The 26,178-nt window shown below is 53.8% G+C and overlaps 1 protein-coding gene across 1 annotated transcript; it reads left to right on the top strand.

The window, feature by feature from the left end:
- The first annotated feature begins 9,957 nt into the window (after positions 1–9,957).
- On the top strand, positions 9,958–24,620 carry nedd9 (neural precursor cell expressed, developmentally down-regulated 9). Its single transcript, XM_086177923.1, has 7 exons — positions 9,958–10,230; positions 16,021–16,425; positions 21,401–21,499; positions 21,743–21,892; positions 22,285–23,370; positions 23,451–23,540; positions 23,738–24,620. The coding sequence occupies exons 1-7, from the start codon at positions 10,219–10,221 to the stop codon at positions 24,269–24,271; spliced, it is 2,376 nt and encodes a 791-aa protein (XP_086034049.1). The 5' UTR covers positions 9,958–10,218; the 3' UTR covers positions 24,272–24,620.
- The last annotated feature ends 1,558 nt before the right edge of the window (positions 24,621–26,178 follow it).

Genomic DNA, 26,178 nt, shown 5'->3' with positions numbered 1-26,178 from the left:
GCTAGGTGTCACGTCATGCTAGGTGTCATGTGGCGCCGCTTTGCCATGTGACCTTGGGTGTCATGTGACATTCGATGTCACGTGACGCTAAGTGTCACATGACATCCAATGTCATGTGACGCATGGTGTCACATGACATCCAATATCATGTGATGCTAGGTGTCATGTGATGCTAAGTGTCATGTGACGCCGGTATGCCATGTGACCTTGGGTGTCATGTGACATTCGGTGTCATGTGACATCCAATGTCATGTGATGCTAGGTGTCACGTGATGCTAGTTGTTGTGTGACGCCGGTATGCCATGTGACCTTGGGTGTCATGTGATGCTAGGTGTCACATGACATCCAATGTCATGTGATGCTAGGTGTCACGTAATGCCAGGTGTCATGTGATGCCAGTATCCCATGTGACCTTGAGTGTCATGTGATGCAAGGTGTCACATGACATCCAATATCATGTGATGCTAGGTGTCGCGTGATGCTAGGTGTCATGTGACGCCGGTATGCCATGTGACCTTGGGTGTCACGTGACGCTAGGTGTCATATGACCTTGGGTGTCATGTGACATTCGGTGTCACGTGACACTAAGTGTCACATGACATCCGATGACACGCGATGCTAGGTGTGACGTGACATACCTGTCAGGCGGCGGCGGATCAGACGGCCAATCAGGAGGGAGGAAGGCGGCACCAATGTGATGTCACAGGGTGTCACACGGACAGGCGGGCGGAGCGGTGAGCGTGAGGGTTTTTCCGTGTCCTCTCAGACGGGAACCAAGAACAAATCCAGAGGCGGTTTCTTCTCCGCGGCGGCCATCTTGGTTTTGGCGGCGCGTCCACTGTTAGCGTTGGCGCTCTGACCCAGATAACATCCCGCACGGCTCCATCGACCCGGCCGCCATATCAGAGGGGCGGATCGATAAGAGAGATCGCTGTCTGTCAGAGGAGAAGGAACCTTCAGCCGTGGAGTTAACATACATCAGCGAGAGGAGCGTCGTCCTGGTTTCCATGGTTACCACTAGAATCCAGGTGGAAACTCTCTGGAATGAAAAAAAACAACAGAGCTGCTTCCAATCAGAAGCATCTCAGATTTCAGGTGACATTAAACACATCATGTGGGGATTCATCCTGGCAGCGTGGGGGAGGAGGTCACATGTCATCACCAGGTGGTGGAGTCCACCCTGAAGTCCACCCTGAAGTCCACCCTGAAGTCCACCCTGAAGTCCACCCAGAAGCTCCTCCTGCAGGAGGTTCACCTGCACCGCCATGTGCTTTGGCTCTGGGGGGATGCAGATATGGTACGGTCCAGCTCCGCCACATGGTTCGGTCCAGCTTCATCCTCTCACATGGTTCGGTCCAACCATCCCCTCTCACATGGTCCTGCAAGGTACTACAGATGAAGTACTGCAGGGTGTGAAGGTACAGCAGTACTGCATGGTTCTACAGTATGAAGTACTGCAAGGTGGTACCATGTAGTATTACTACATGGTACCACAGGATGAAGTACTGTGGGTAGCACTGGTGTAGTACAACTGCATAATTCTACTGGTTGAAGTCCTTTAGGTAGTACTGATGTAGTACTACTGCATGATTCTACTGGCTGAAGTATTTAGGTAGTACTGATGTAGTACTACTGCATGATTGTACTGGCTGAAGTATTTTTAGGTAGTACTACTGTAGTACTACTGCATGATTGTACTGGCTGAAGTATTTTAGGTATGAATAGTGTAGTACTACTGCATGATTGTACTGGCTGAAGTATTTTTAGGTAGTACTACTGTAGTACTACTGCATGATTGTACTGGCTGAAGTATTTTAGGTATGAATAGTGTAGTACTACTGCATGATTGTACTGGCTGAAGTATTTTAGGTAGTACTACTGTAGTACTACTGCATGATTGTACTGGCTGAAGTATTTTAGGTATGAATAGTGTAGTACTACTGCATGATTGTACTGGCTGAAGTATTTTAGGTAGTACTACTGTAGTACTACTGCATGATTGTACTGGCTGAAGTATTTTAGCTAGTACTACTGTAGTACTACTGCATGATTGTACTGGCTGAAGTATTTTAGCTAGTACTACTGTAGTACTACTGCATGATTGTACTGGCTGAAGTATTTTAGCTAGTACTACTGTAGTACTACTGCATGATTGTACTGGCTGAAGTATTTTAGCTAGTACTACTGTAGTACTACTGGAAACCCCCGGACGGTAAACATGGACAGCAGCTTCTTCAGCTCCTCACAGGAGATCCTCTCTTCTCCATAAACAAACATTTCTCATCCTACCTCGGGGGGGCGGGGGTTCAGAGCCGGATGTGTGTGTGTGTGTGTGTGTGTGTGTGTGTGTGTGTGTGTGTGTGTGTGTGTGTGTGTGTGTGTGTGTTGGGGGGGCAGGTTAGATCAGGTCAGGATCAGAGCTGGATTCCCTGCAGGGCTGTACATGTTGCTGTTTCTGCTCCAGCCGTCTGCAGGGTGTGTGTGTTGCAGGGGGTATATGTGTGTGTGTGTGGGGGGTGGGGGGGGTTCCTGTGGAATCCTGCGAAGCACCCCCACACACACACACACACACACACACACACACACACACACACACACACACACACACACTCTGGACCCCCCCCCCCATCCTGTTCTGGGCTGTTTAATGGTCTGGACCGAGTTTCCTGCAGGAGCATGGCGTCCAAACACCAGGATCCCAGAACATCCCATCCGTGTGTCCACAGCCTGGAAGACCAAATTATTTACAGTCGCCCACATTTTCTTCGCAACCACATTAGAACCTCCTCCTCCTCCTCTTCCTCCCCCCGGAGGAGAGCAGATCCAAACATCTCTTACTGAATGGCGAAAACAAATGTGGGCACATTCCTCCACCGATGGGTTTCTCATCTGTCTGCAGCATCTGCTCCCGAACGTCCATCTGAGGCGGAGCTCCTGTCGCCGTGACGATCGAGGGGGTGGTCGGGCCCGTTGCAAGATGGCGGCGGGACATCTCGGGGTTGCCATGGCGACGGCGAGGCCCGAGGTCAGGACGCCGCGTCTGGAAAAACTATACATGCAACATCTGTAGGTGAGTCCAATGGGGGGGCAAGTATGCGTGTTCGTGTGTGTGTGTGTGTGTGTGTGTGTGTGTGTGTGTGTTTGCATGTCTAACATTTTGAACAGAAGACAAAGCCAACAGGACGTCTGCATCGCCCGCTTCTTCCAGCGCCATCTGCTCTGCATGCTAGCTAGCGTGCTTCAGGCTAACCGCGGCGTGCGTTGGAAACACCGTCCCTCATTGGAGGACGGACGGAGAGCTTGAACCAATCACAGTGAAGCGTCTGCAGGCTTCACTCGCCGGCCTCTGAGCGCCGCATTCAAGTGCTGTCGGACATCTCGCGCGGCGGTTTCGTAGCTGCGATGTTTGGTGGAGGCCTCGTCAGGGTGAGACGCCGATCTCCATGTTATTAACGTCATGATGTCACAGGTTTGTCGGCGGCGGCTGAACGCACGCGCCTTCAGGTCGACTCCTGAAGGCCTCGCCACGTTATTCCCGCGTAGCCTCCTTTATCCTCTGTTGTTGTTGTTCCGCCGCCAGACGTGCGCTCACCCTCCTCCACCCCGAGGTTTCCGCCCTGCATGAGTTCATGGAGCAGCTTCACCCGCGGGAAGCCGGGGGCGAACGAAGACGCGCAACACCCTGGAGCGCCTGCGCAGACGTTAGCACTGACTGGGATTTACATTTTCATGGGATTAAGATTAGCAGTCGAGGAGAGTGTGTGTGTGTGTGTGTGTGTGTGTAGGTGGGGGTTAACCTGAACTGCAGGGGAAGAAGCAGAAAGTGGAGGTGGAGGGTCAGAACCACTGTTGAACCCTCAGTGGTGTATATGTGTGTGTGTGTGTGTGAGTGTGTGTGTGTGTGTGTGTGTGTGTGTGTGTGTGTGTGCATTTAAAGTGCTTAAACTCTGGCCCACTCCTCAGCAGCATTTTTTTTCAAAGCCAGAGGCGCTGGCGGTCCTCACGTTCACCAAAATGTCGGGGGGGAGGTTATTGCCTTATTTATATCTTTCACTTCCCAGAATTCCCACCCGCATCGCCTCCCTCCACCTCCACCTCCACGTCCAGCTCCACCTCCAGCTCCATCTCCACCTCCAGCTCCAGCTCCACCTCCACCTCCAGCTCCATCTCCAGCTCCAGCTCCAGCTCCTGCACGCCATCCAGCCCGCCGAGCGCCGAGGGACGGATGGATCCTCTCCATAAATAACCACCGGAGCGAAGCCTGAACCACCATGTTTTCCCCTTGCTGCTTTGTGCCGGGGGGGCCGCTCAAAACCCGGGCCCTCAAATGTGCTGGGGGGGAGGGGGGTCTGGAAGGGGAGTCTGGAAGGGGGGTCTGGAAGGGGGGTCTGGATAGGGGGGTCTGGAAGGGGGGTCTGGCACCAATGTATGGATGCAGACAGAAGCAGAGCAAACAAAGGGAGCGAGGAGGAGGAGGAGGAGGAGGAGAACGTCTGGATGGAGCAGACGTGGCGGCTGCTTCCACACACGGCAGGTTTTTGGACCGGCTCCGTCGATCAATCGCCGCGATCGGAGATCGATCGATGATCGGGTCGACGGAGAAATTTCCAAACGAAACATTTTTATTCTTATTTGTTTCCCATCCTGTAAAGGAGCTGGACTCCAGAACCAGCACCACCTTGGACCAGCGGACCTCAGCCCATAAACACCTCCCACCCTCACAGTACAATCACACCCCCACCCCTTCCCGGAGTACACTGTACTCTACATTGTACTCCAAAATGCAGTATTTTGGTGTACTTTATTGTTTTCATAGCACTGAAACTACCACAGTACCTTCTGTACCCTTCACACTGGAGCTAAACGACATGGATTATTGGATATTGATCAGCAAGTTCAAGTGCATGTCTGCTTGCTAACACACACACACACACTTTGGAGTACATTGTACTTTGCATTATGCTCCAAACTGCAGTATTTTGGTGTATTTCTTTATTCATGTAGTAACCCTAACTACCACAGTACTCTCTAACCTGTGCACTGCAGCTTAAAAAAGACTATTTATTGTTGATCAGTGAGTGTGTGTGCTTGCTAACCCACACACACACACACACACACACACACACACAGAGTACTGTGTGTACACTGTGAGTATCTCTCCTATAGTACAACTTCAATCAATACTTCCTCTGGACCCACGAGACAATCTAGTCCCTGGTGTGTTGTTGCCCCGGACGATAGCTATTAGTGTGTTGGTAACACACCAGGAGATTAACTGTAGCAGTGATCAATGGAGTGATGATGGAAACAGAGCTTGGCTGCAGACACACACACACACACACACACACACACACACACACACACACACACACACACACACGCATGCAAACCTTCATCATCTCGCCCGCTTAGAGAGTCTCATTTCACTTCTGCAATGATGCCTCTTTAAAGCACCTGGGGATTAGTGGCCTGATTAAAGCTGCACACACACACACACACACACACACACACACACACACACACAGCGTGCACTGTCTGCCACCTTGTCAGTGTTGGGGGGGGTTGAAGGGTGTCTTATCGCACCCCAAAGCAGGCAGAGAACAGGAAGACATCCTTGCTGCAGGAACGAGTGTCAACACATTAGCTAAGCCCCGCCCCCTCGGGGGCCGTAGGGCGCCATCTTGGTCGCCGTCTGAATTTTAAACGCCGCTCCCGACGCCGAGGCATTATCCGGCTGGCGACAGGATGATGAACAGCCGGCTCCGCCGCCGCCGCACCGGACGAATGGCTCACCGGGGAAGGTGTCGCCGCACAACGGGTGAAGGGACAGAGCGCACATTGAGCGTCGGGCTCTAAAAGATGGCCTCCGCCGCCCCGGCGGGGGTAATTCACCCTCACACTGGGCGTCTCTGTGAGCGCCGCCGCCGCCCCCCGATCCCACGCAGACGTTTACGGCCCTGTTTTCCAGCGATCACTTATATCACTGCCAAATAAAGCCCTCGGCCGCGCACAAGGAGCCATTCAGGGTCGGGGGGGCGGAGGGGGGGGGGGGGGGGCGACTGTGCAAATCAGACATCAATGAGGGCCTTCTTGAAGGCGAGGGTTGTGGAGGCGGACGCCGCCGCGGGCCGTTCGCTCCGATAGCGCGGCTAAATCCGGCGAATGACGCAGGCGGGACGCGAGGACGAACGTTTCCGGAGAACCCGCAACGGGAGCAGGAGAACCGGCGGGTTCTTCTGGGAAGCCGGTCGCCCCTTGCGTGGGTCGGCATCACGTTCACGTCATCTGGGAGCTGCGGGGAACTGATTAGCCTACTTTAGCATGCAGTTACGCTAACAGCTAGTCCCCTCCTCTGAGCCTTCAGGCGGCCTGAAGAGCTGAGGGTATCTACAGGAGCTTCTACAGGAGCTTCTCACTTCCATTCATCCACTCATTTGTTACCTACACTGCCTTTCCTGCACTCGAGGTTGGGGGTCACTGCGGCCTATCTCGGCTGTGATTGGCCGAGAGACGGGGTTCACCTTGAACCAATCACAGAGCCACATATAGAGAGGTACCACCATTCATCCAAGTGATCAGAACCTCCTCTGAACCTGTGGATGATCCACCTCCAGGGTTCTGGGGCAGTTCGTTCTGGTCTTGGGACCATATTTCACCTCCGGGAGGCTGCGGAGTCATCCGGTCCTGAACTCGCTGTGGTCCATGGAAGGATTCTGAAGGATCCAGAACCGCCTGGATCCAGCAGCAGAGGAAAAATAAACAGTTCTGTTTGACAGAAGATCCCTGGTTCTGGTTGCGTAATGAATCACATACTTGTGTGTTTGGCCGGGAGTTCACACAGCAGCGTGTGTGTGTGTGTGTGTGTGTGTGTGAGCACTCTGAAGGTTCTGAACAGAGATCCAAAGGTCCGCTAGCTTCTAAAAGACACTACATGTGATAACGTCTCCTGCGAGTTGCCAGCAGATCCACACATGCGGCGAGGGTTTTGCTAAGCTAACATACTAAACAGTTCAATCTGAGTGGCATGGCTTGAATCCAGACCATAATACTTTGAAGGCTGCTGGTTATGTTGTTTGGCTAATATGTTAGCATTAGCTCACAACGCCATATGAGAACTATGACACCAGCAACTATGAAGAAGTTCTAAGAAGTACTAAGAAGTACTGAGGAACCCTGTTCAGACACAAGGAGAACATGGAGGCTCCACACCTAAAGGCACCATGTGGGAATCCAGCAGGGAACCTTCTTGCTTTCTTGAGGTATTTTATTATTAAGCAGATTTTAAAATACTTCCAATATAATATCTGTGACCCTCCAAGCCCCGCCCCCCGCAGGGAGGACCTTCTCACTCCTCCCCTGTTGCGTTGGTGATCAATGCATTCCTCAGAGCTGCTGCCGGGCCACCGGGCCACTCGGGGTCACGGGGCACAAAAGAGGATCCCCGCCCCGGCCCCTGGGCCAGGCGGCGGAGGCAGATGTGGGGTTGGTGGGCATAAATCTACCCCGGGAAGGTTTGTGAGGGTTGGACTCTCTGTCAGAGCGACCGGCGAGGAGATGCTGCACAGAGGAGCTGTTGTCCATCAGACCCATCCACCTCCAGCAGTAGCAGGGAGGCATAGGACCATGGACCTCCTGGTGGGTGGGGCTTATGCAAGATGGACATCTGGCACCAGGTGAAGCCAGAGAGAGGGGTGTCTTCTCCGGTATGCACTGTGATGTTCCTGGAGACAGAGGCGTTGCCATGCAAACCAGTGTCCATATGGCAACTCGAGTTGCCAACTTTCAGCACCCACAGACTGAAACAGGAAGAAGGTGGACATGTGCACATGGCGTGTACAGGGAAGGTAGTTTGGAGAGCCCCTCTGAGAGACCTTTGTCTGGAAAGTTCTTGACACAAGGTAGGGCCTTCAGAACTTTGGGTGGAAGGATACGCCCAGGAGATGCCCTTACATCAACCTGCCACTTCCCCAGATTCTCAAATAGTGGCTCAGCTTGGGTTCCACTCAGAAAGCAACTCAACTTAGTTTCCACTCAGAAAGCAACCCAACTTAGTTTCCACTCAGAAAGCAACTCAACTTAGTTTCTACTCAGAAATCAACTCAACTTAGTTTCTACTCAAAAAGCAACTCAGCATGGGTTCCTCTGTTTTCTACATGCTTGATTCCCTTAAGTGAGGAGCTGGTCGGAACCAAGAGTACTATATAATGAAACTTATAATAAACCTACTTATAATGATACATTTACTGATGATGAAAATAGAGAGGAGCCCTGACGAAGGAAGAAAAAGGGTGAAGGGGAGGAACATCTGAGAAGCTTTCACTCTCTGATTCATTGCAGGAAAACACAACCAAATAACCCAAACAGATGAGTAGATCAGCCCGCAGGTGTGTGTGTGCAGTGTCGTCAATGTGAACGGTTCATTAAGCATGAAGAGTCTCTTCAACCTGAACTGACTCTTCGATATGAATCGACTCCTCTACATGAACAGACTGAAGAGTCTCCTCAGCAAGAACATTCTAGTCAACATGAACAGCCACCTCAACATGACCGGTGTTGTCAACAATCGTTTTAGAATGAACCGACTCTTCAACACGAACCGACTCTTCAACAGTAACTGTCTCTTCAACATGAACCGACTCTTCAACACGAACCGACTCTTCAACACGAAACCGACTCTCCAACACGAACTGACTCTTCAACACGAACTGACTCTTCAACACGAACCAACTCTTCAACACAAACTGACTCTTCAACACGAACCGACTCTTCATCAGTAACCGTTTTTTCAACACAAACCAACTCTGCAACATGAACCGGCTCTTCAGCAGCAACCGACTATTCAATAGTAACCGTTTTGTCAACATGAACTGACTCTCCAACATGAGACGACTCCATGACACGAAACGACACTTCGACATGAACCGTCCTAGACTGTTAAATCAACCCCTTTTCTCTAAGATAATGATATTTTCCAAAGCGAGTCATTCGAATGTAGTGGGCAGAAGATAAGCGAGTGTTTTCTTTCACGACTTCCTTTCCACCAACAGTTCTTCCGTTCAGAAGAAAGTCTTGCAATCACATTTCCTCCCCTTCTCAGAAAAACAAACCGTTGTGTTTTTTTCGCCCTCACGCTGAGCCAAGGACTTCCCGACATGTAATCAGCGTAATTGAGTATTGAAACGACCGTGGCTTTGAATGATTTGGAAAATCAGAAATCCTCCTCCAGAAGGTTGTATTTGCATTGAAAGAGCAAGTAGGTGCAAACAAGTACTTAATAGCAGAGGTGGTGAAGGACCTGCTCTGCTCCCGAGCATACAAGTACAGAGTCTTGGTTACTCAGAAATACCTCAGAATGAGTGACGACGAAAAACCAGAATGCGGAAAGTAGCGCCAACATGAGAAGCGGAGGAGCCAATCGGCATCGAGGAAGCAAGAAATGGTCTGGCTTAAGCCCCGCCCCCTACACGTGACAGCTGGTGTTGGCCCCGCCCCTCACCACCTGTCAGGATAGGTGGCTAATGTGCAAATGAATAAATGAATGGAGTCATTAATAAAACATTGCTACAACTAGTAGTAGAAGTAGCAGTAATAGTAGTAGTAGTAGTAGTAGTAGTCCGATTTTAAACATTAACTTTCTTATATTACATATAAAATTTTATATTGCATGTAATACAAATAAGATATGTATATATTATATAAACTGGTCTGGCGTTAATGAAAGAGTTAATTGTGACTTTGCATGACGTCATGCGTACGAGGCAGAGTCCCACTCCCGCCGCGAGCACACGCACACGCGCGCGCACACAACAAACTGCTTTGTTTTTCAAGCATCATCGTAAGAATGACGTCACTCCAACCCCCCTCCCGATGGGAGAGGCGGGGCTTACGATGACGTAGATCATATTTGAACCAATCAGCGTCGTCCATGCAAAACAGCAGCGAAGCGGTTGGGCCGGCGCTTCGGCGGAGCAGCGCAGAGCAGCGCAGACACTGTCCGGGAACGGAACTCCGAGGCCGGCGTCAACCTCCGTCCAGCGCCCGCCGGATGGCTCCGTGAACGCGCCGACACACGCACGTCGCTGACGTGAGCGGATATTTCTCTCCTTTTTTCTTTTGGACTCGGACTGACAGAGGAGAAAGAAGAAGAAGAAGAAGAAGAAGAAGAAAAGGAGGAGGAAGAAGAAGAAGAAGAGGAGGAGGAGGAAGAGGAGCTGCGAGATGAAATACAAAGTAAGTGGAGCGGAGCTCCGGTGGGGGGGGGCTGAGTGTGCGCGGTTCGTAGTGTGCGCGCACACACACACACACACACACACACACACACATACAAATACAAACATACATATACGCTCTCACACACACATACACAAAGAAGCTTCTATGGGGCAAAAAGGGCTTTTATTTGGGAGTAGATGTTTAACTCCTGGCCAGGTGTGATGCCACCTGCGCTCACGTGAGGGTAGATCAATAAACTTCCTATTGGAGGATCTGATTAAAGCCGTCATGTTTATGACCGGATGATCAATAAATGTTTATAGGTGATAAGATCAAAGGGAGTCACACTGATCATGAGCATACATGTCAGGGCAAACAGGGGGTATGCCCCTGACTCCTGGCTGGAGGGTCACCCAGGTGGAGCCTGATATGGGACAAAATGTTAGCGGATGTTAGCCCCCTCCTCTGGAGGCACTTTGGATGTTGTTGATCAGGCTGTGCTTCTTGTTGCGCAGAGATTCTAGTTTGCAAAGGCCTCAGAAGTGAGCAACAGCATCTTCTGCCTGGTGACCACCAGTCCGAAATCCCCCCCCGGGGGTTTAGAGGATGCAGAAGCTCCAGAGGCTCACAGGGTTTTTTTTAAGAGTTGACTGAGATTCTGGATCTGACTCAGTCCAGGGCCCCCCCCCTGGCTCCACAGTGCCTACCTGTGGCCGCAGGGCAGTCTTGATGAATCATCATCCAGGTAAACACATGGCTCACGTCGCGAGGCAGAGTCCATGGGGGGCCACCTTTGACCCGCTGCCATGGCGACATCCTCCTTATCGGTGCGTCAGCTGTCTGACTTGGAGCTTCTGCCCCCGCCCCCAGTCCTCCAGCCTCCTGCTGAGACTCTGAGGGCAGAGGGACCCATGTCGGTGTTATGCAACCCGTCTGGTGGGGGGTCAAAAGACTTGTTCTACGTCAGCATGGCTGCCGTGTTTATCGGGTTCCCTGCCGGCCAGCTGGACCCATCAAAGGGTCCTGGACGCCCCCCAGACCCTGCTGTCACTCTTCCTCTGCTATGAATAAGTCACAGCCGCTGGGGCTTGACCCGGTACGCCTACTGGGCGGAGCCCGGTCACATGACCCGAGGTGGAGCGCCATGCCACCCTTCTGACACGAGAGACGCTTTCCAACAGGTGCCCAGGTGTGAAGGGAAGGCTTGTTTTCCATGGATCGCATAATGGACCTAATCCAGGAGGAGGGGCGAAGAGTGAGGGCCGAGAGCCAGCTGGAGATGGATGATATTGGCGGGGAGGCACATGTCCACACCAACATGTCCACTAAGTCCATCTCGACATGTATACCACATGTCCACCCCGAAATGTCCTGACATGTCCAATCTGACAAGTAAACTACGATATGTCCACTCTGACATGTCCTACCCGAAATGTGCACTCCCAACATGTCCACTACGACATGTTCAGCCCAACATGTCCATTTTGTGACATGCACACTCCAAGTCCACCCTGACTTGTACACTCCGCCACGTCCACTCCAACCTGTCCACTCGGACATGTCCACCCTGACATGTACACTCCACCATGTCCACTCCAACCTGTCCACTCTGACATGTCCACTTTGACACGTCCACTGCGACACGTCCACCCTGACTTGTACACTCCGCCACGTCCACTCTGACATGTCCACTCCGATGCGTACACCCCGACATGTCTACTCTGACATGTCCACCCTCATTCCTGCGGCAATGACGTCACCAGATCAGGCCCCGCCCCTCGGCAGTGGCGAGCCTGTGATGAGGCGAACCTCGGTCTGGCCCGGAATGCGCCAATGTGTTTTCCTCGGCGTTTCATTTTTATGGGTTCGGGTTCCGGGAGCCGGTCCAAGAGCGAGGAGCCGCAGGAGAACGAGGCAGACATTGTTCTGGGTGGAGGGTTCTCTGAAAAGAGGCAGAAAATGAAAGGGAGAGGAAGCCCGGGGGAGGGAAGGGGAGGGCGGGGGGCAAACAGAGCTGGTATATTTGCGGGGGCGTTGGGGGTCGTCCCCCTGAGAATGAGAGGGTTCCATAGGACGAGCACGGGAAGCCTCCTCAGAAAGCCATGGTTCTCCAGAAAGGCGGTTCCAAACCTCCCGGAAGACCCGACCGAAGTCGTCCGGGAGGTCGCTTGTTTACCCTCCGCAAGTTTTCGGGCAGAAGCCCCCACCCCGGCCCCCCCACCCCCAGTGGGAATGAATAGCACCCGCCCCCCCTTCTCGCACCATGAGCCGCCCATTAACATTTGAAAACCTTCAGCAAGGAGACAGACTACATTGTGTGCTCATTCCAAGCAAGGAGAATGAAGAAGAGGGGGGAGGGGGACCAGCCAGAGAGCGAGAAGAACCGACAGAGAAAGAGAAACCACCCGACGTCAACAACACTGAAGATAATCATTTCCATGTTTGACCTTCTGGCGGAAATAACCCCCCCCCCCAAAGAATGCCAGCTATTTGGCGGGGTCATCTCAGGGGGCGGGGCCAGGAGCTCCACCAGACAGCTGAGCCAGGTCCTGGATTCCACCGAAGACCTGGTGGAGCAAAAGGTGGATCTCGGGGGGGTTCGTAAACTGCCGCGATGTCGTCCGATTGGAGTAAAGGCGAATCCCTCGGCTCCTGTTGGATAATTCAAATGAGCGTCTTAGGAGGTAACCTGGTGTTGGCCTGAGAAGGTCCAGCTTCCCTCCCCAGGCTGGTCTTCTGGACGTTTGAGGAGAAAATCGGAGACCTTCAAGAGAAAAACATCTAAAATGATGTTGGTTTGAAGGTTCTGTGTGGAGCCTCCATGTTCTCTCCAGGTCTGCATGGGGTTCCTCCAGCAGGCCAAAACGCCAAGGAGGTTCTTTGGAGACCAAAGGTCGTCCAGACGTGTAAATGAAAGGGTGAATGTTTCTATAAGCAGCCCTGTGATTGGCTCAGGTTGAACCCGCCTCTTGTCCAATCACAGCAGAGATGGCAAGATAAGCGATATGGAGGATGAACGAATGAACGTCCACGTTTTTCTTGTTCTTCATGACCCGTTGATGAATGAATGATCAGAACGTTGCGCCCCAGGGTAGAAGCTCCGCCCCCTCGCCGCCGGGTCAAGATGGCGGCTCAGCGTCGGGCTTTTTGTTGCCGTCAGATCTTTGCTAGCCGTGAAATCGGAGGGGCGGCGAAGGGAACGGGGCCTCCGTCCCGCTGGCGGTTCCCGTCCCTAAATCCGGGGGGGGGGGGGGGGGTCACGGCGTGTTTCCGCGGGCGACCGAGACGTTAATCCGTCCCGCCGCCTCTGATTGGACGGAACATCCAAGGAGGTCCCGCATGTTCGCCTGCCTTTCCGGTGGAGGTCGTGAGCGGGCAGGTGAACAAGGGGGTCACAGTGGGAGGAGCTCAATCTGCCCTGCAGAACATGAGAACCACTGTTACCCAACCCCACACACACACACACATACACACACACACACACACACACACACACACACGCTGTCCCTCTGGTTCACAGAATCCGATCTGCTTTCAAGTCTTTCATGTGTAATTATAGGTCGCGCTTCGTAACCGGGGCAAGGTCGTGCCGGAGGCGGAGTGATAAGGCCAGGTGGGCGGAGCCTAGGTGGGGGGGGGTGATGTCACTTCCTGTGATGTCTTGGCATGGGTTCTCCAGCTTTCCAGGAGGTCAACAGAAAGAGTTACCGCCACTTACAATGAATAATTAAAATGCCATAAAGTCGGAGCTGCTGTGTGGCGCTTCTGCAGATGCCGCCATCATTAACCCCCCCACAGCGCCAACCCTTCACACGGCCCATTTATCTGAACTGGCTCTCACCCACGGCAGGCTAGAAGTCATCAGCTCCTCATTTCCGTCATTACGATAATTATTTTCTATTTTTAACCGGCTGAATTAAGGACAAATGAGTGTGCTGGTCTCCCCCCCCCCCCCCTACCAGAATGGTACGGCCTTGACATTCACACAAGGCCTACAGATGGATCGTACCACCTCGCTCCGGGAGGGGGGGGTTTATTTATGGGGGGCTCTGAGGACACGGATCTGAGATGTTCTCTTGTTGTGAGGTTGGTGTGTGCGTGTAACCTTTCACACACACACACACACACACACACACACACACACACACACACACACACACACACACACACACCGGCGGAGGAAAGGTGGGGCGGTGGAGTTACATAAGTCTGGTTGTATTTTTAGAGTTGGCTGGATAAGAGGGGGGTTTGTTTTCACGCCAAAGTGCGATGGAAAGACGGCGTGATGACGGCGAGGGTTGGAGTCAGACGTCAGCGAGGGGTTCGGGGCGGCTGGAGGTCACGTGAGCGCTCGCAGCCAATCAGAGGGGCCGACGACACTGTCGGGAGCACCAGGATCTCCTGGTTTGCAAAGTGAAGAACCTTCACCGCCTCCGTGGAAGCTCACACCCATCTGTGAGAAGAGGAAGGTCCACCCGCCCTCGGACAAATGGCAAACACGTGTGTTTATAGCAACGGGTGACTAACCCGTGTTTACGGCGGAGACGTGACGCTGCCATAATCGTCGGTGTCACTTCCTGCGAGCGAGGAGATGGAGGAGGACACAAACATCAGGTGGTTTCATCTGAGAGCTCCCAGAGCCCAGGGCTAACATTAGCTAGCTAACCTAACCGTCGGTGGTTTCGTAGGGGAGCCACGAGAATCAATGTGTGTGTGTGTGTGTGTGTGTGTGTGTGTGGTAACGACTCTTCCCACGGCATCTTTGATCTTCTCAGTGAGAGGACCCGTTCTGCATGATGAAGGGTTTTCACTTCTTCTGGCTGCTGCAGTTTGTTTCGGAGTCCCTCCAGCCTGGACGGGGGTGGAAGCCTGCTCTCCTCTGACAGTCAAACATCTCAAGCAAACCTGGACCTGGACTCGTTCCTCACTGGTTCCCACCACCTCCACCAGGTGGGCGTCGCCAGCTAATGGTGCACTTAGACAATAGCTCGGCTGGAGATAACGGTGTGACAGCAGTTTCTCATGGGAACTGCCTGACTCATGCTGAGGCCCGAAGAGGAAGGACAACCAGGGCAGAGGGTTTCCTGGTTTCTCACAGTGACGCCAACGCCTTCTCATGGTTGCTGTTCTGCAGGGTTCTTGGAGGTCCCCTAGTTGGCAGCTAAAGGCCTCCAGGTTCTATCTCCAGAGCTCCTCAACCCTGGCCGCACCTCAGGTAACCTTACCTGTAGCGGGAGACATCTGCTCCGCTAACGCTAGCCTGAAGACGGGGACCCTCGGAGTGAAGGCCATCGTCGGGTTCTCGCAGGAACCCCTCTGTTTGCGCGTCGAGATAAGACGCCGCTCACGCCTGGAAAGTCAACAGCAGGAGTGGAAGGAGCGGAGCTTTGTCTGGAGGTGCAAGGGGTTGGTTTACGCTCACACATTAACCAGCTGGTTTCCTGCCAAGACGGAGCAGAGCAGAAGAATCGTGACCTTTCAAACCTGCCGAGTCTCGACACTGAAATCATACGGGCCGGTTGTTTCCTCCTGAGCGAAGCTTGCGCTCTTCGAGGCGGCGGTGATTGGCTAGCGCAAAGCAGGAGGTTCTTTGGAGACCCCACATTGTGCGCCGTGGGAATGACAGGGTGAACAGTCGTACGCCTCTAAATGTGGTCTCCTAATGGGTCCAGGATGAACCCCACCAGGTGGCCACTTACATCTGGGTAGACTCCAGAACCCCTTCAACAGTATAGCTAATAGCTAAAATGTAGCGCTAACTAGCTAATATCGTTTCTTCATCCATGAATGTTTTTGTTCCTCTTGCAGAACCTGATGGCCAAAGCCTTGTACGACAACGTCCCGGAGTCCCCCGAGGAGCTGGCCTTCCGGAAAGGGGACATCCTGACGGTGATTGAGCAGAACACGGGCGGCCTGGAGGGCTGGTGGCTCTGCTCCCTGCACGGCCGCCAGGGCATCGCCCCGGGCAACCGCCTGAAGCTGTTGATTGGGCCCAAGTTCGAGGCGCAGTCGTCAGCCGCCGCCGCCGCCCAGCAGGCACCTCAGACCCTGGCCTTCGGGCAGAATGCCGGTTCGGGGGCCCAGGGGCTCTACCAGCTGCCCTCCAACCTCCAGAGTCCACTGCAGCAGAGTCTCTACCAGGTTCCTGCAGGACAGGACATCTATCAGGTCCCGCCCAGGAGTACGCTGGCCACCGATAACACGCCAAGCAAGGTGAGCAGAGAAAGCATACCGACCAGAGCCAGTGGCCTTTCTTCTCCCTTACTTATTACTTAAAGCTCAGGTCCAGAAGCAGGGGACTCCTCTTGGTATCACTGTGACACCTTGAACCAGATCTGAAGATCCTCTCTGGAAGGGCACCAGAGGAGGGCTCCTCCGGGTTTTGTTGGGTCCTTTGCAGTCATGGGTATCATCTCAATGTGAAGGGGAACCATGGAGGTCTTTGGTTCCTCATCAGAGTGACCAGTAGAAGCACAAGTGGGCGGGGCCAATGCGGGTGGGCGGAGCTCGCGGTGGCGAAAAGACTCGCGTTCACACGGGTTCTGGCTCCGTGGCCATTTGGGCCCCGGGGAAGCTGGGCGTGCCCAGTTGGGCTCGCCACAGAGCCGGGCGGTGACGGCGTGCCGGCGCTGCCACGGCCGGAGCGGCGGCGTGCACGGGCGCTATTGTGTGCGCGGAGGCGGAGCCAAACCCCAGAGAGGCAGCAAGTGTGGGAAGAAGTTGTGGGAAAGCAAACAGCGGTGGGAGCTGACTTTTGGATTTGGGCGCGACCTGCTGCAGAGGACCTGAATTAGATGGTGGTCAGGGATCACTGGGTACCAGATGTCCATCTGGGTGTTTCGTGGCCGAGTGTGACTGGATGAATGTTTAGCTGGTGAGTCATTTCTGGACGTGATGTTGGGTGTTCCACTAAAACCACCGCCTCGAAGCCTCCTAAGATCAACCCGGGTAGACTATCACCTCGGCTGAAGTCACCACGTTGGCCTTCATCGGGGGCCGCCATCTTGGTTTGTAGAACTCAGCTGAAAGTGCCAAACCTCCCCTGCTATTGTTGACGTCTGGTCTTGAGCAGGTCTAGACGTCCACCTCCGGCCCGACCCCCACCATGGATCACGCAGGTGAAGCTCCTCAGACATCTCCACCTGAGGCTGCTCCGTCAGCACCTCGATTTCTCCTGTTTATTCATCCAGCTAATGAGATCCAGCAACCTCAGACCAGATCCCCCCTGGGGGACAATTATACGCCGGATGAGCTCTTGATAGCTCCCGAGGTTCACTTCACTTCATCTTCTAATCCAAAGATCTGTCCAGGCCGTCACCGAGGACCTTCTGCGATTCACTGCGCCCCAGAGAGCTGATTGAGGACTGATTCTTCTCCTGCGGTCGTGGTTTCACCTGGAACCCAGTGGTTACCAGACGCTCCTGCCTACCTTCTCGCTACCATCTGGTACCAGGAAACCACCCGACTTCATGGCATTAAAAGCCTGCGTGGCTCCAAAGTGGAGCTCATCAATAATTGAGCAGGTGGACGTTCTCTGAAGGCCAAGATGATCTTCTCACCACCTGACAGGAAGGTACTTTGCGCTTCGCTAGTGGCCGTCGCTTGAGCTCCTCAGAGCCGAGCGAGGCCTGGTTCTTCTCCGCTCCGGGTCTCCGGTGCTTCACGGAGGTCGTGAGTGAGCTCGGTATCTCCAGCTCTTCAGAGCCAGAGGAGGCGCCTCCTCCCTCCTTCTGCCCTGAAGGTCCTGTTTTCTTTCTGCCGTTTCCTCGGTGCTTCCCCTCTGACTCAGCCGCTGAGGTCACCGCATTCACAGGCGGCCCTGGTACGCCGTTCAAAGATCTCCGCCGACCTTCTTATCTACTCCCACCAGACGACCTATTCATGCTCCACTTCCTGGCTCCAAGTTTGGGCGCTTCCTGCCTCCGGCGGGTGGGACCTGGTCTCCTCGCCGCCGCCGCCGAGAAGCTGCGAAGCATCAGCGGGACCGTCGGACCGGAGGAGGTCCGATGACCCTTGATGGGCGTCGGAGGCGGAGCGGTACGTGAAGCTCCCGGATCTTCTCCCCGACGCCCATCGGACCGGGGAAGGAGGTGACGTGATGAAACCCAGGGTTTGCTCAGAGCTGTTGCTTCACACCAACGTTTCTCAAGATCCACGAGCCTCGTCGGGAATCCTCTTCCTCTTTGCTCCTTCCTTTGGTGACCTTCTGCTGAGGACCAACGGCAGCCTGAAGAAACAGACCTTCAAGACCTTCTGCTGAGGCAGAGGACACACAGCAGTGGGGACACAGTACTGCAGATTGTACCACAAAGTGTACTGCAGCGTGTACTACAAAGTGTACTACATAGTGTACTGCAGTGTGTACAAGTATGTACTGCATCATGTACTACATAGTGTACTGCAGCGTGTACTACAAAGTGTACTGCAGTGTGTACTACAAAGTGTACTGCAGTGTGTACTACAAAGTGTACTGCAGTGTGTACTACAAAGTGTACTGCAGAGGGTACCACAAAGTGTACTGCAGCGTGTACTACAAAGTGTACTGCAGTGTGTACTACAAAGTGTACTGCAGTGTGTACTACAAAGTGTACTGCAGAGGGTACCACAAAGTGTACTGCAGTGTGTACTACATAGTGTACTGCCGCATGTACTACATAGTGTACTGCAGCGGGTACTACAAAGTGTACTACATTGTGTACTGCAGCGGGTACTACAAAGTGTACTACATAGTGTACTGCAGCGTGTACTACAAAGTGTACTGCAGCATGTACTGCAGATAGTACTACAAAGTGTACTGCAGCGTGCACTGCAGCGTGTACTATATAGTGTACTGCAGCGTGTACTACAAAGTGTACTGCAGTGTGTACTACAAAGTGTACTGCAGCGTGTACTGCAGATAGTACTACAAAGTGTACTACAAAGTGTACTACATAGTGTACTGCAGCGTGTACTGCAGCGTGTACTACAAAGTGTGCTACAAAGTGTACTGCAGCGGGTACTACAAAGTGTACTATATAGTGTACTGCAGTGTGTACAAGTATGTACTGCATCATGTACTACAAAGTGTACTGCAGCATGTACTACAAAGTGTACTACATAGTGCACTGTAGTGTGTACTAGAGAGTGTATTGCAGTGTGTACTGCAGTGTGTACTACAAAGTGTAATGCAATGTGTACTGTGGTGTGTACAAATATGTACTGCATCGAGTACTAGAAAGTGTACTCTAGTGTGTACTGCGGTGTGTACTGTGGTGTGTACTGCGGTGTGTACTGTGGTGTGTACGGCGGTGTGTACAAGTATGTACTGCATGGAGTACTATAAAGTGTACTGTCGTGTGTACAAGTATGTACTGCATGGAGTACTAGAAAGTGTACTGCAGTGTGTACTGCAGTGAGTACAAGTATGTACTGTATCGTGTACTAGAAAGTGTACTGTAGTGTGTACTGCAGTGTGTACTGCAGTGTGTACTGCGGTGTGTACAAGTATGTACTGCATGGAGTACTATAAAGTGTACTGTCGTGTGTACAAGTATGTACTGCATGGAGTACTAGAAAGTGTACTGCAGTGTGTACTGCAGTGAGTACAAGTATGTACTGTATCGTGTACTAGAAAGTGTACTGTAGTGTGTACTGCAGTGTGTACTGCGGTGTGTACAAGTATGTACTGCATGGAGTACTATAAAGTGTACTGTCGTGTGTACAAGTATGTACTGCATGGAGTACTAGAAAGTGTACTGCAGTGTGTACTGCAGTGAGTACAAGTATGTACTGTATCGTGTACTAGAAAGTGTACTGTAGTGTGTACTGCAGTGTGTACTGCAGTGTGTACTGCGGTGTGTACAAGTATGTACTGCATGGAGTACTAGAAAGTGTACTGCAGTGTGTACTGCAGTGTGTACAAGTATGTACTGTATCGTGTACTAGAAAGTGTACTGCAGTGTGTACTGCAGTGTGTACTGCAGTGTGTACAAGTATGTACTGCATGGAGTACTAGAAAGTGTACTGCAGTGTGTACTGCAGTGTGTACAAGTATGTACTGCATGGAGTACTAGAAAGTACCCTCTGGCTGAATGAACAGATGGCTGGATGAGCAGAAGGTTGCAGAACCTCAGCTTGGTTTCCGTTCATTGGTTCTTCCAACTCGTTCATCTGCGATCATCTCCCTGAGGGGGTGGAGGTCCCGGGTCGCCACGGCAACCGGGCGTGTCAGGTACCAACGTTCTCCCGAGGGAACGTCGGCCATCTTCACGCCGCGGCTTCTCATCTGCCGGGCTTCAGACTCTGGAGCGTCTTCTGGAGACGCCGGAGGTCTCAGAGGCTCCGGGCTTCATTACCTGCAGTAATTAGTCGGGAGCGTTAATAGGCCGTGACTCAGCAGGTTATTGTAGAGCAGGAACATGGTGGCTCCTCGGGGGTGAAGGCAGCTGAGAAGATGAGAAGGTGTGAAATGATGATTTCCTGTAAGCCCTCTGAAGTTCTGCAGATGGTTATCTGAAGGCCTGGAGATGGTTATCCATCACAGACTCTTTGTTGTTTGGCTCCTCCTCCGCCGCTGTGGTCTCCTGGGGTCTGCTGGCGAACATCTCCACCGTCTGTCCTCTCTGGACCTACAGATGGAAGACTGAAACGGTGAGAAGGAGCTTCAGACTAGGACTCTTCAGGAGTAGAATCCAAATGTGTTTGTGTTTGGACCAGCGGGTTGTTGTCCTCGTGACCCACCGGTGAAGTCCTGGAGTAAAAGGTCCAGTAGAACATCAGCTGGACCCTCAGAACAAGGATGGAACCCAGAAAAGGCTCCAGAAACTCAGGCGGTTTGAAGTTCTCCAGGATGGAGCTCCTTAGAGCTGCTGGTTCTCCTCCCCGCAGAACATTGTGGTTCTGCTCTGAGGAACCAGAGACAGCGAGATAAGGTGGGACCCCCCCTTGGAGAAGGCAGAAGATCTGCTCTCCACGAGCTAGGAGAAGGACATTCCCAGAATTCCTCTGATGGCCTAATGTAGCCAGAAGCTGTAAGATTCACTCAGGTGGTCTTCATGTGGAGAACCTCCTTCTGGTTACTTGGCCAACATCTTGAAGCAGGTGTCTGGAGACCCTTGAAAGGGAAAGTTCTGTCCAACGCTCTCCAACGGTTCTGCTGTCCACCCTCTCCAGATGTTTGATTGTGTGTCTCCTCCACTGTGATGGACAGGTGGTGACCCCGGCCAGAGCAGGACAGTCCTACAGCTTCAGCCCCGGCCAGCACCTCCAGCAGGACGTCTACGATGTCCCTCCCAGCAGGTCTCAGGGGGTCAGTGTCTCCTCACGAAACATCTTACCTTCACAACACATGAAAAGATAAACTCCTGGTGGAGCTGGGGTTGGTACCTCCTCCTCACAGCGAGAAGGTCCTCGCTTGGATCCCCACAAGGGGGTTGTCCTGTGTGGGGTCTCCATGTTCTCCCCACGCCACAGGGTTCCTCCCAGAGGAACATCAGAGATGACTGGAGACCTTGGACCTCCTTCTCCTTCTAACCTTTGCTGTCCCCTCCAGGTGTACGACATCCCGCCCGGCCAGACGCTGGGATCTCCGTATCCGGGGCAACCGGGCGCCGCTCGGAGCCAGGGGGTCTACGACGTCCCCCTGCCCCAAGTGGACCTCCAAGCCCAGAGCATCTACGACGTTCCCCCGTCCTCGCAAGGGGTGAGTAGAAGCTCCGTCCACCAGTACAAACCTCGTTTTGTATTTATTGATTCGGGTCCTCGGGTTTCTCTTAATTGGCCGCGATAAATGAATAAAATGTCAAGAGTCGTTTTTATAACATTCTTGTGGCCTCGCCGGATGAAGGCTCTGCCTGCCAGGAGCCTCTAACCCAGAACCTCTCAGGTCCTCTACGGTTCCTCCAGACTTCCAGGAGGAGCGCCAGAAGTTTGTTTGGAGGAACCTGAACTACGCCGAGGCCGGTCATTTGCGTCGCTCCCGATTACGAGCCGGAGCAGAAGCGGCGCTCCTCCCTCGAGCCGCCTTCAGCGAGGGCGTATCTCCTGGGCTGGATCTTCACCTGCTGGATCTGACCAGGTTGTCCTCGCCCGCAGGTCTACTCGGTGCCGCCCTGCAGGACCAACGCCGCCCTCCAAGAGGGGAACTACGACTTCCCTCAGCCGCTCAAGCACAAGCAGGAGGGCATCTACGACGTGCCGTCCAAGAGTCCCCAGTCCCACTACAACTTGGAGACCACGCACCACCAGAACAACAACAGCGGCGAAGGCATCTACGACGTCCCGCCGTCCCAGAAGGACGTTTACGACGTCCCGCGAGGCCTCCAGCACCGGACCTCGCCCGGCGACAGGGGCGCCTACGACGCGCCGGCGCAGGACGCCCGGGCGACGGCGGACGTGACGGACGGCGTCAACCGGTTGTCCTTCTCCAGCACGGGCAGCACGCGCAGCAGCATGTCCACCTCCTCGTCCTCGGCGGGTTCCTGCTCCGAGGGACGGCTGGCGCTGGACGTGGACGCCGCCGTGCAGAGGCTGGGCCGCCTGCAGCACGGCGTGGAGGCGTCGGTCGACGCTCTGCACGCCATGGCGGCGTCTCCGCATTGGAGGACTTTCCCCTTCATGGAGCGCCACGCTGACGACGTGCGCGGCGTGCTGGACCGGGTCCACGGCGCCTTGGGGGACTTGGTGGCGTTCGGACGAGGGGCGGCGGCTAACGCCACGGCGCTGTCCGACCCGAGTTTGCACTGCAAGCTGCGGCGGCAGCTGGGGCGCCTGGAGGACTCGCAGCAGATCCTCCTGCAGATCTTCCAGGCGTTGGAGAACTGCAACTGGGCCCTGAACCTGCTGGCTTCCTCCAAGCAGCACGGCAAGAGCGACGATCTGGATCGCTTTGTCATGGTGTCCCGGACGGTTCCGGACGACGCCAAGCAGCTGGCCTCCGCCGTCGGCGCCGCCGCCGAGCTGCTCTTCAGAAGGACGCAAGTGGACGGGACCTTCTCCGTGAGGAGCGCCCCGGAGGAGAACGCCGTCCACCGGCTCGCCTCCCCTTCCTCCGACAACGACAACTACGGCGGGAGGACCAAACCCTTCCCGGTGCCCGGCGGCCCGGACAAGGACAACATGAACCACAGCGAGAAGTGCGTGAAGAGCTGGATGGAGGACTACGACTACGTGCACCTGCAGGTAAACATCGCCCGACGAGAACTTTCAGGACGTCCTGAGCCGCAAGCAGAAGTCTCAGATGTTTTCTTTCCCTCGCACAGGGCAAAGAGGACTTTGAGCGCCAGCAGAAGGAGCTGCTGGAGAAGGAGAACATCATCAAGCACAGTCCGGTCCAGCTGGGGCAGGAACAGGTGAGCATCTTCTCCGGGGCGTCCTCTACGGGTCCTTCAGAGTTGGGACGAGATGTTTGCGGAGCAGCTCGGCGCCTCCTCGGACTGTTAGTCCAACCCCGACGTCCACTCGGTAGCCATCGGTGAAAGCAACGTCTGGACGGGACCTTCTGGATAGGCTACATTTGACGGAATCCGTCCTCTCCTGCCGTTCGCAGATCGACCAGTTCAAAAAGCTGGAGCAGGAGGTGATCAAGCCCGTGGAGAACGACATCACGCAGTGGGCGTCCCACCAGCGCTCGGGTCGGACCTCCACCGCCCCGTCGGAGTCCTCCTCCGCCCAGGTCTGCGCCCGGGACCGGCAGCTTCTGGCCTTCTACTCGGAGCAGTGCGAGCAGCACTTCGTGACGCTCCTCAGCGCCGTGGACGCCTTCTTCGGCTGCGTCGGCGCCGGGCAGCCGCCCAGGATCTTCGTGGCGCACGGCAAGTTCGTCATCCTCAGCGCCCACAAGCTGGTCTTCATCGGAGACACGTTGTCCCGGCAGGCCTCGGCCCTGGAGGTGGCCAACCGGGTGATGAACTCCAGCAACGTTCTGTGCGACCTACTGAAGACGGTGGTGGCCGCCACCAAGATGGCCGCCCTCAACTACCCCAACACCGCCGCCATCCAGGAGATGGTGGACCGGGTGACGGAGCTGTCGCACCACGCCAGGCACTTCAAGGAGCAGCTCCTCCACCTGGCCCACTTGTGATCTTCTCAGCCCGGGACTCGTGGACCTGGTCTCCACCTGGACGTTGTACATAGTGGTTCTGTAAATATTGGCTCTTATTTTGGTCTAGATTGTTTTATATCACGGTCTGAGTATAAATATAAATATATATAGTTATATATATATGTATATGTATATATATATATATATATGGTATGTTCCTTCATGTGACCCATAACATTCCGGTCGTACCTTCTGAAGCACCTTAAGAGGTCCCTGTCCGTTCTCGCCCGTAGTCTCGTTGGTGTTCTGCTGCTGGATCTGTGACGGCAAACCTTGTAAATCACGCGGGGGGTGAAGATGGCGGGTAGTAAAGCGTTCTTCAACCACGTGACCGCGTCCCGATTCCTCCGTTCTCCGTTCTGGTCCGCGGGGAACGCCTGATGTCCTCCAGACGGGCGGTGGAGGTGGAGGTGGAGGAAGGGCAGCCATTGAGGGGAAATAGAAGGCAGCGGAGATGAAGATACAGAGGAGTCCATCAGAGGGACGGCGCGTGGTAGATGTTCTGGAGATGAAATCACACCGAGATGGTTTGGACGTGGACGGAGAAGATCTGGGTGGAAGGATGCTGAGCTTGGAAGAAGATAGGAACAGGGTGGTGTCAGGAGAGGGTTAGATGGAGGTGCACCACGGCCACCCCTGAAGAAGAAGAAGGACCATCGTGACCCTGGACGACAAGAATCCAGGCCCGAGCATGAATCTCGATGTTCGCTGGGACCTTCGCTCCATCCAAGCATCTCCAGTGAACGTTCTACCTTCAGATGATGGAGCTTCTGAACCGGACGGAGGCTCCGGTCGCCAGCATGTTCCTCAGCCCTGCTCTGGAACATTCCTCCTGACAGAAGAATGTGGACACGCTGCAGGTTCTCTGGACCGTGAGGAACTTTGGGGGCGGGGCCTCCCGGCAAAAGGGGGCGGAGCCTGGACTCCCACCGCTCTGGCCTCCCGGCGGCCATCTTTGTTCATTCATTCCCATGAGGGAGTTACAGCTTCTCCCTGCAGGGAGTGGAAGGACCCCCAACACACACACACACACACACACACACACACACACACACACACACACACACACACTCTTCAGCTCCCCGTCAGAGAAAGAATCCGATTAAAAGTCTTTTCACGGGCCGGCGCTGGAAGGAGGAGGAGGAGGAGGGCTCCATCTCCATGGAGACCACAGGGAAGGAATGTGAAGAGCAGACACTTCAGTTTGGAGAAGCTTCCAGGAGGATGAAGGTTGCAGTGTGTGTGTGTGTGTGTGTGTGTGTGTGGCACTAACGTGTTCATGGCAGCCTGGATCTTCTCCAGGCCTGTGAGAAGTTACTGGAGCTCCAGTGTGTGGACCGAAGAGGAGAAGAGGACCTCCCTCACCTTCACCTTCACCTTCAGCTTCCCATCCTGGTACCACCTGTCCTGCAGATGAATCAATCCAAACATCTGAAGTCTACATCCACACACACACACACTCTGGCCTGATCTCTGGCTCCAGCCTGGACGCTGTAAACCCCTGCAGGTCCTGAAGAAGATCTCTCTGGTCGACATGCTAGCGCGCTAATCTGGACGGAACCCCGAGGAGTCGACCTGAAGCTGCTGGAGGTTCTGCTGATCCTCAGAACCAGGACCATCTCGTAACCCCGCCGTCCAAAGCCGGTCGGGGACGGTTTGATGGTTTCAAAGCAGAGCTGCTTCGCTCGTCCATAATTGGAGCGTAGCAATTAGCAATTAGCATTTAGCAACACATTGTAGCATTTAATGAGTCGCCGGTACGTTAAGTGAAGCGACAGAGCAACAAATGAAAAACTCAAATGAAAAACCAACATCTTCATCCTCGTCTTCAAGGAAAACATACTCAAATAAAAATATTTTTACACGTTTATTGTCATTTATAAAGC

The sequence above is a fragment of the Fistularia commersonii genome, chromosome 30 (assembly GCF_037954325.1).
Source record: "Fistularia commersonii isolate RoL2024-O1a breed Wild chromosome 30, RoL_Fcom_v1.0, whole genome shotgun sequence".
NCBI classification, from domain to species: Eukaryota; Metazoa; Chordata; class Actinopteri; order Syngnathiformes; family Fistulariidae; genus Fistularia; species Fistularia commersonii.
Note: the sequence above shows the minus strand (reverse complement) of the source record. Positions and strands in the feature narration are given on the sequence as shown.

Bases quoted from the DNA above. Each gene is read 5' to 3' on its own strand.
- nedd9 (XM_086177923.1), top strand. The intron at 21,500-21,742 runs GTCAGTGTCTCC...TGTCCCCTCCAG, and splicing joins CTCCCAGCAGGTCTCAGGGG to GTGTACGACATCCCGCCCGG. The intron at 23,371-23,450 runs GTAAACATCGCC...TCCCTCGCACAG, and splicing joins ACGACTACGTGCACCTGCAG to GGCAAAGAGGACTTTGAGCG.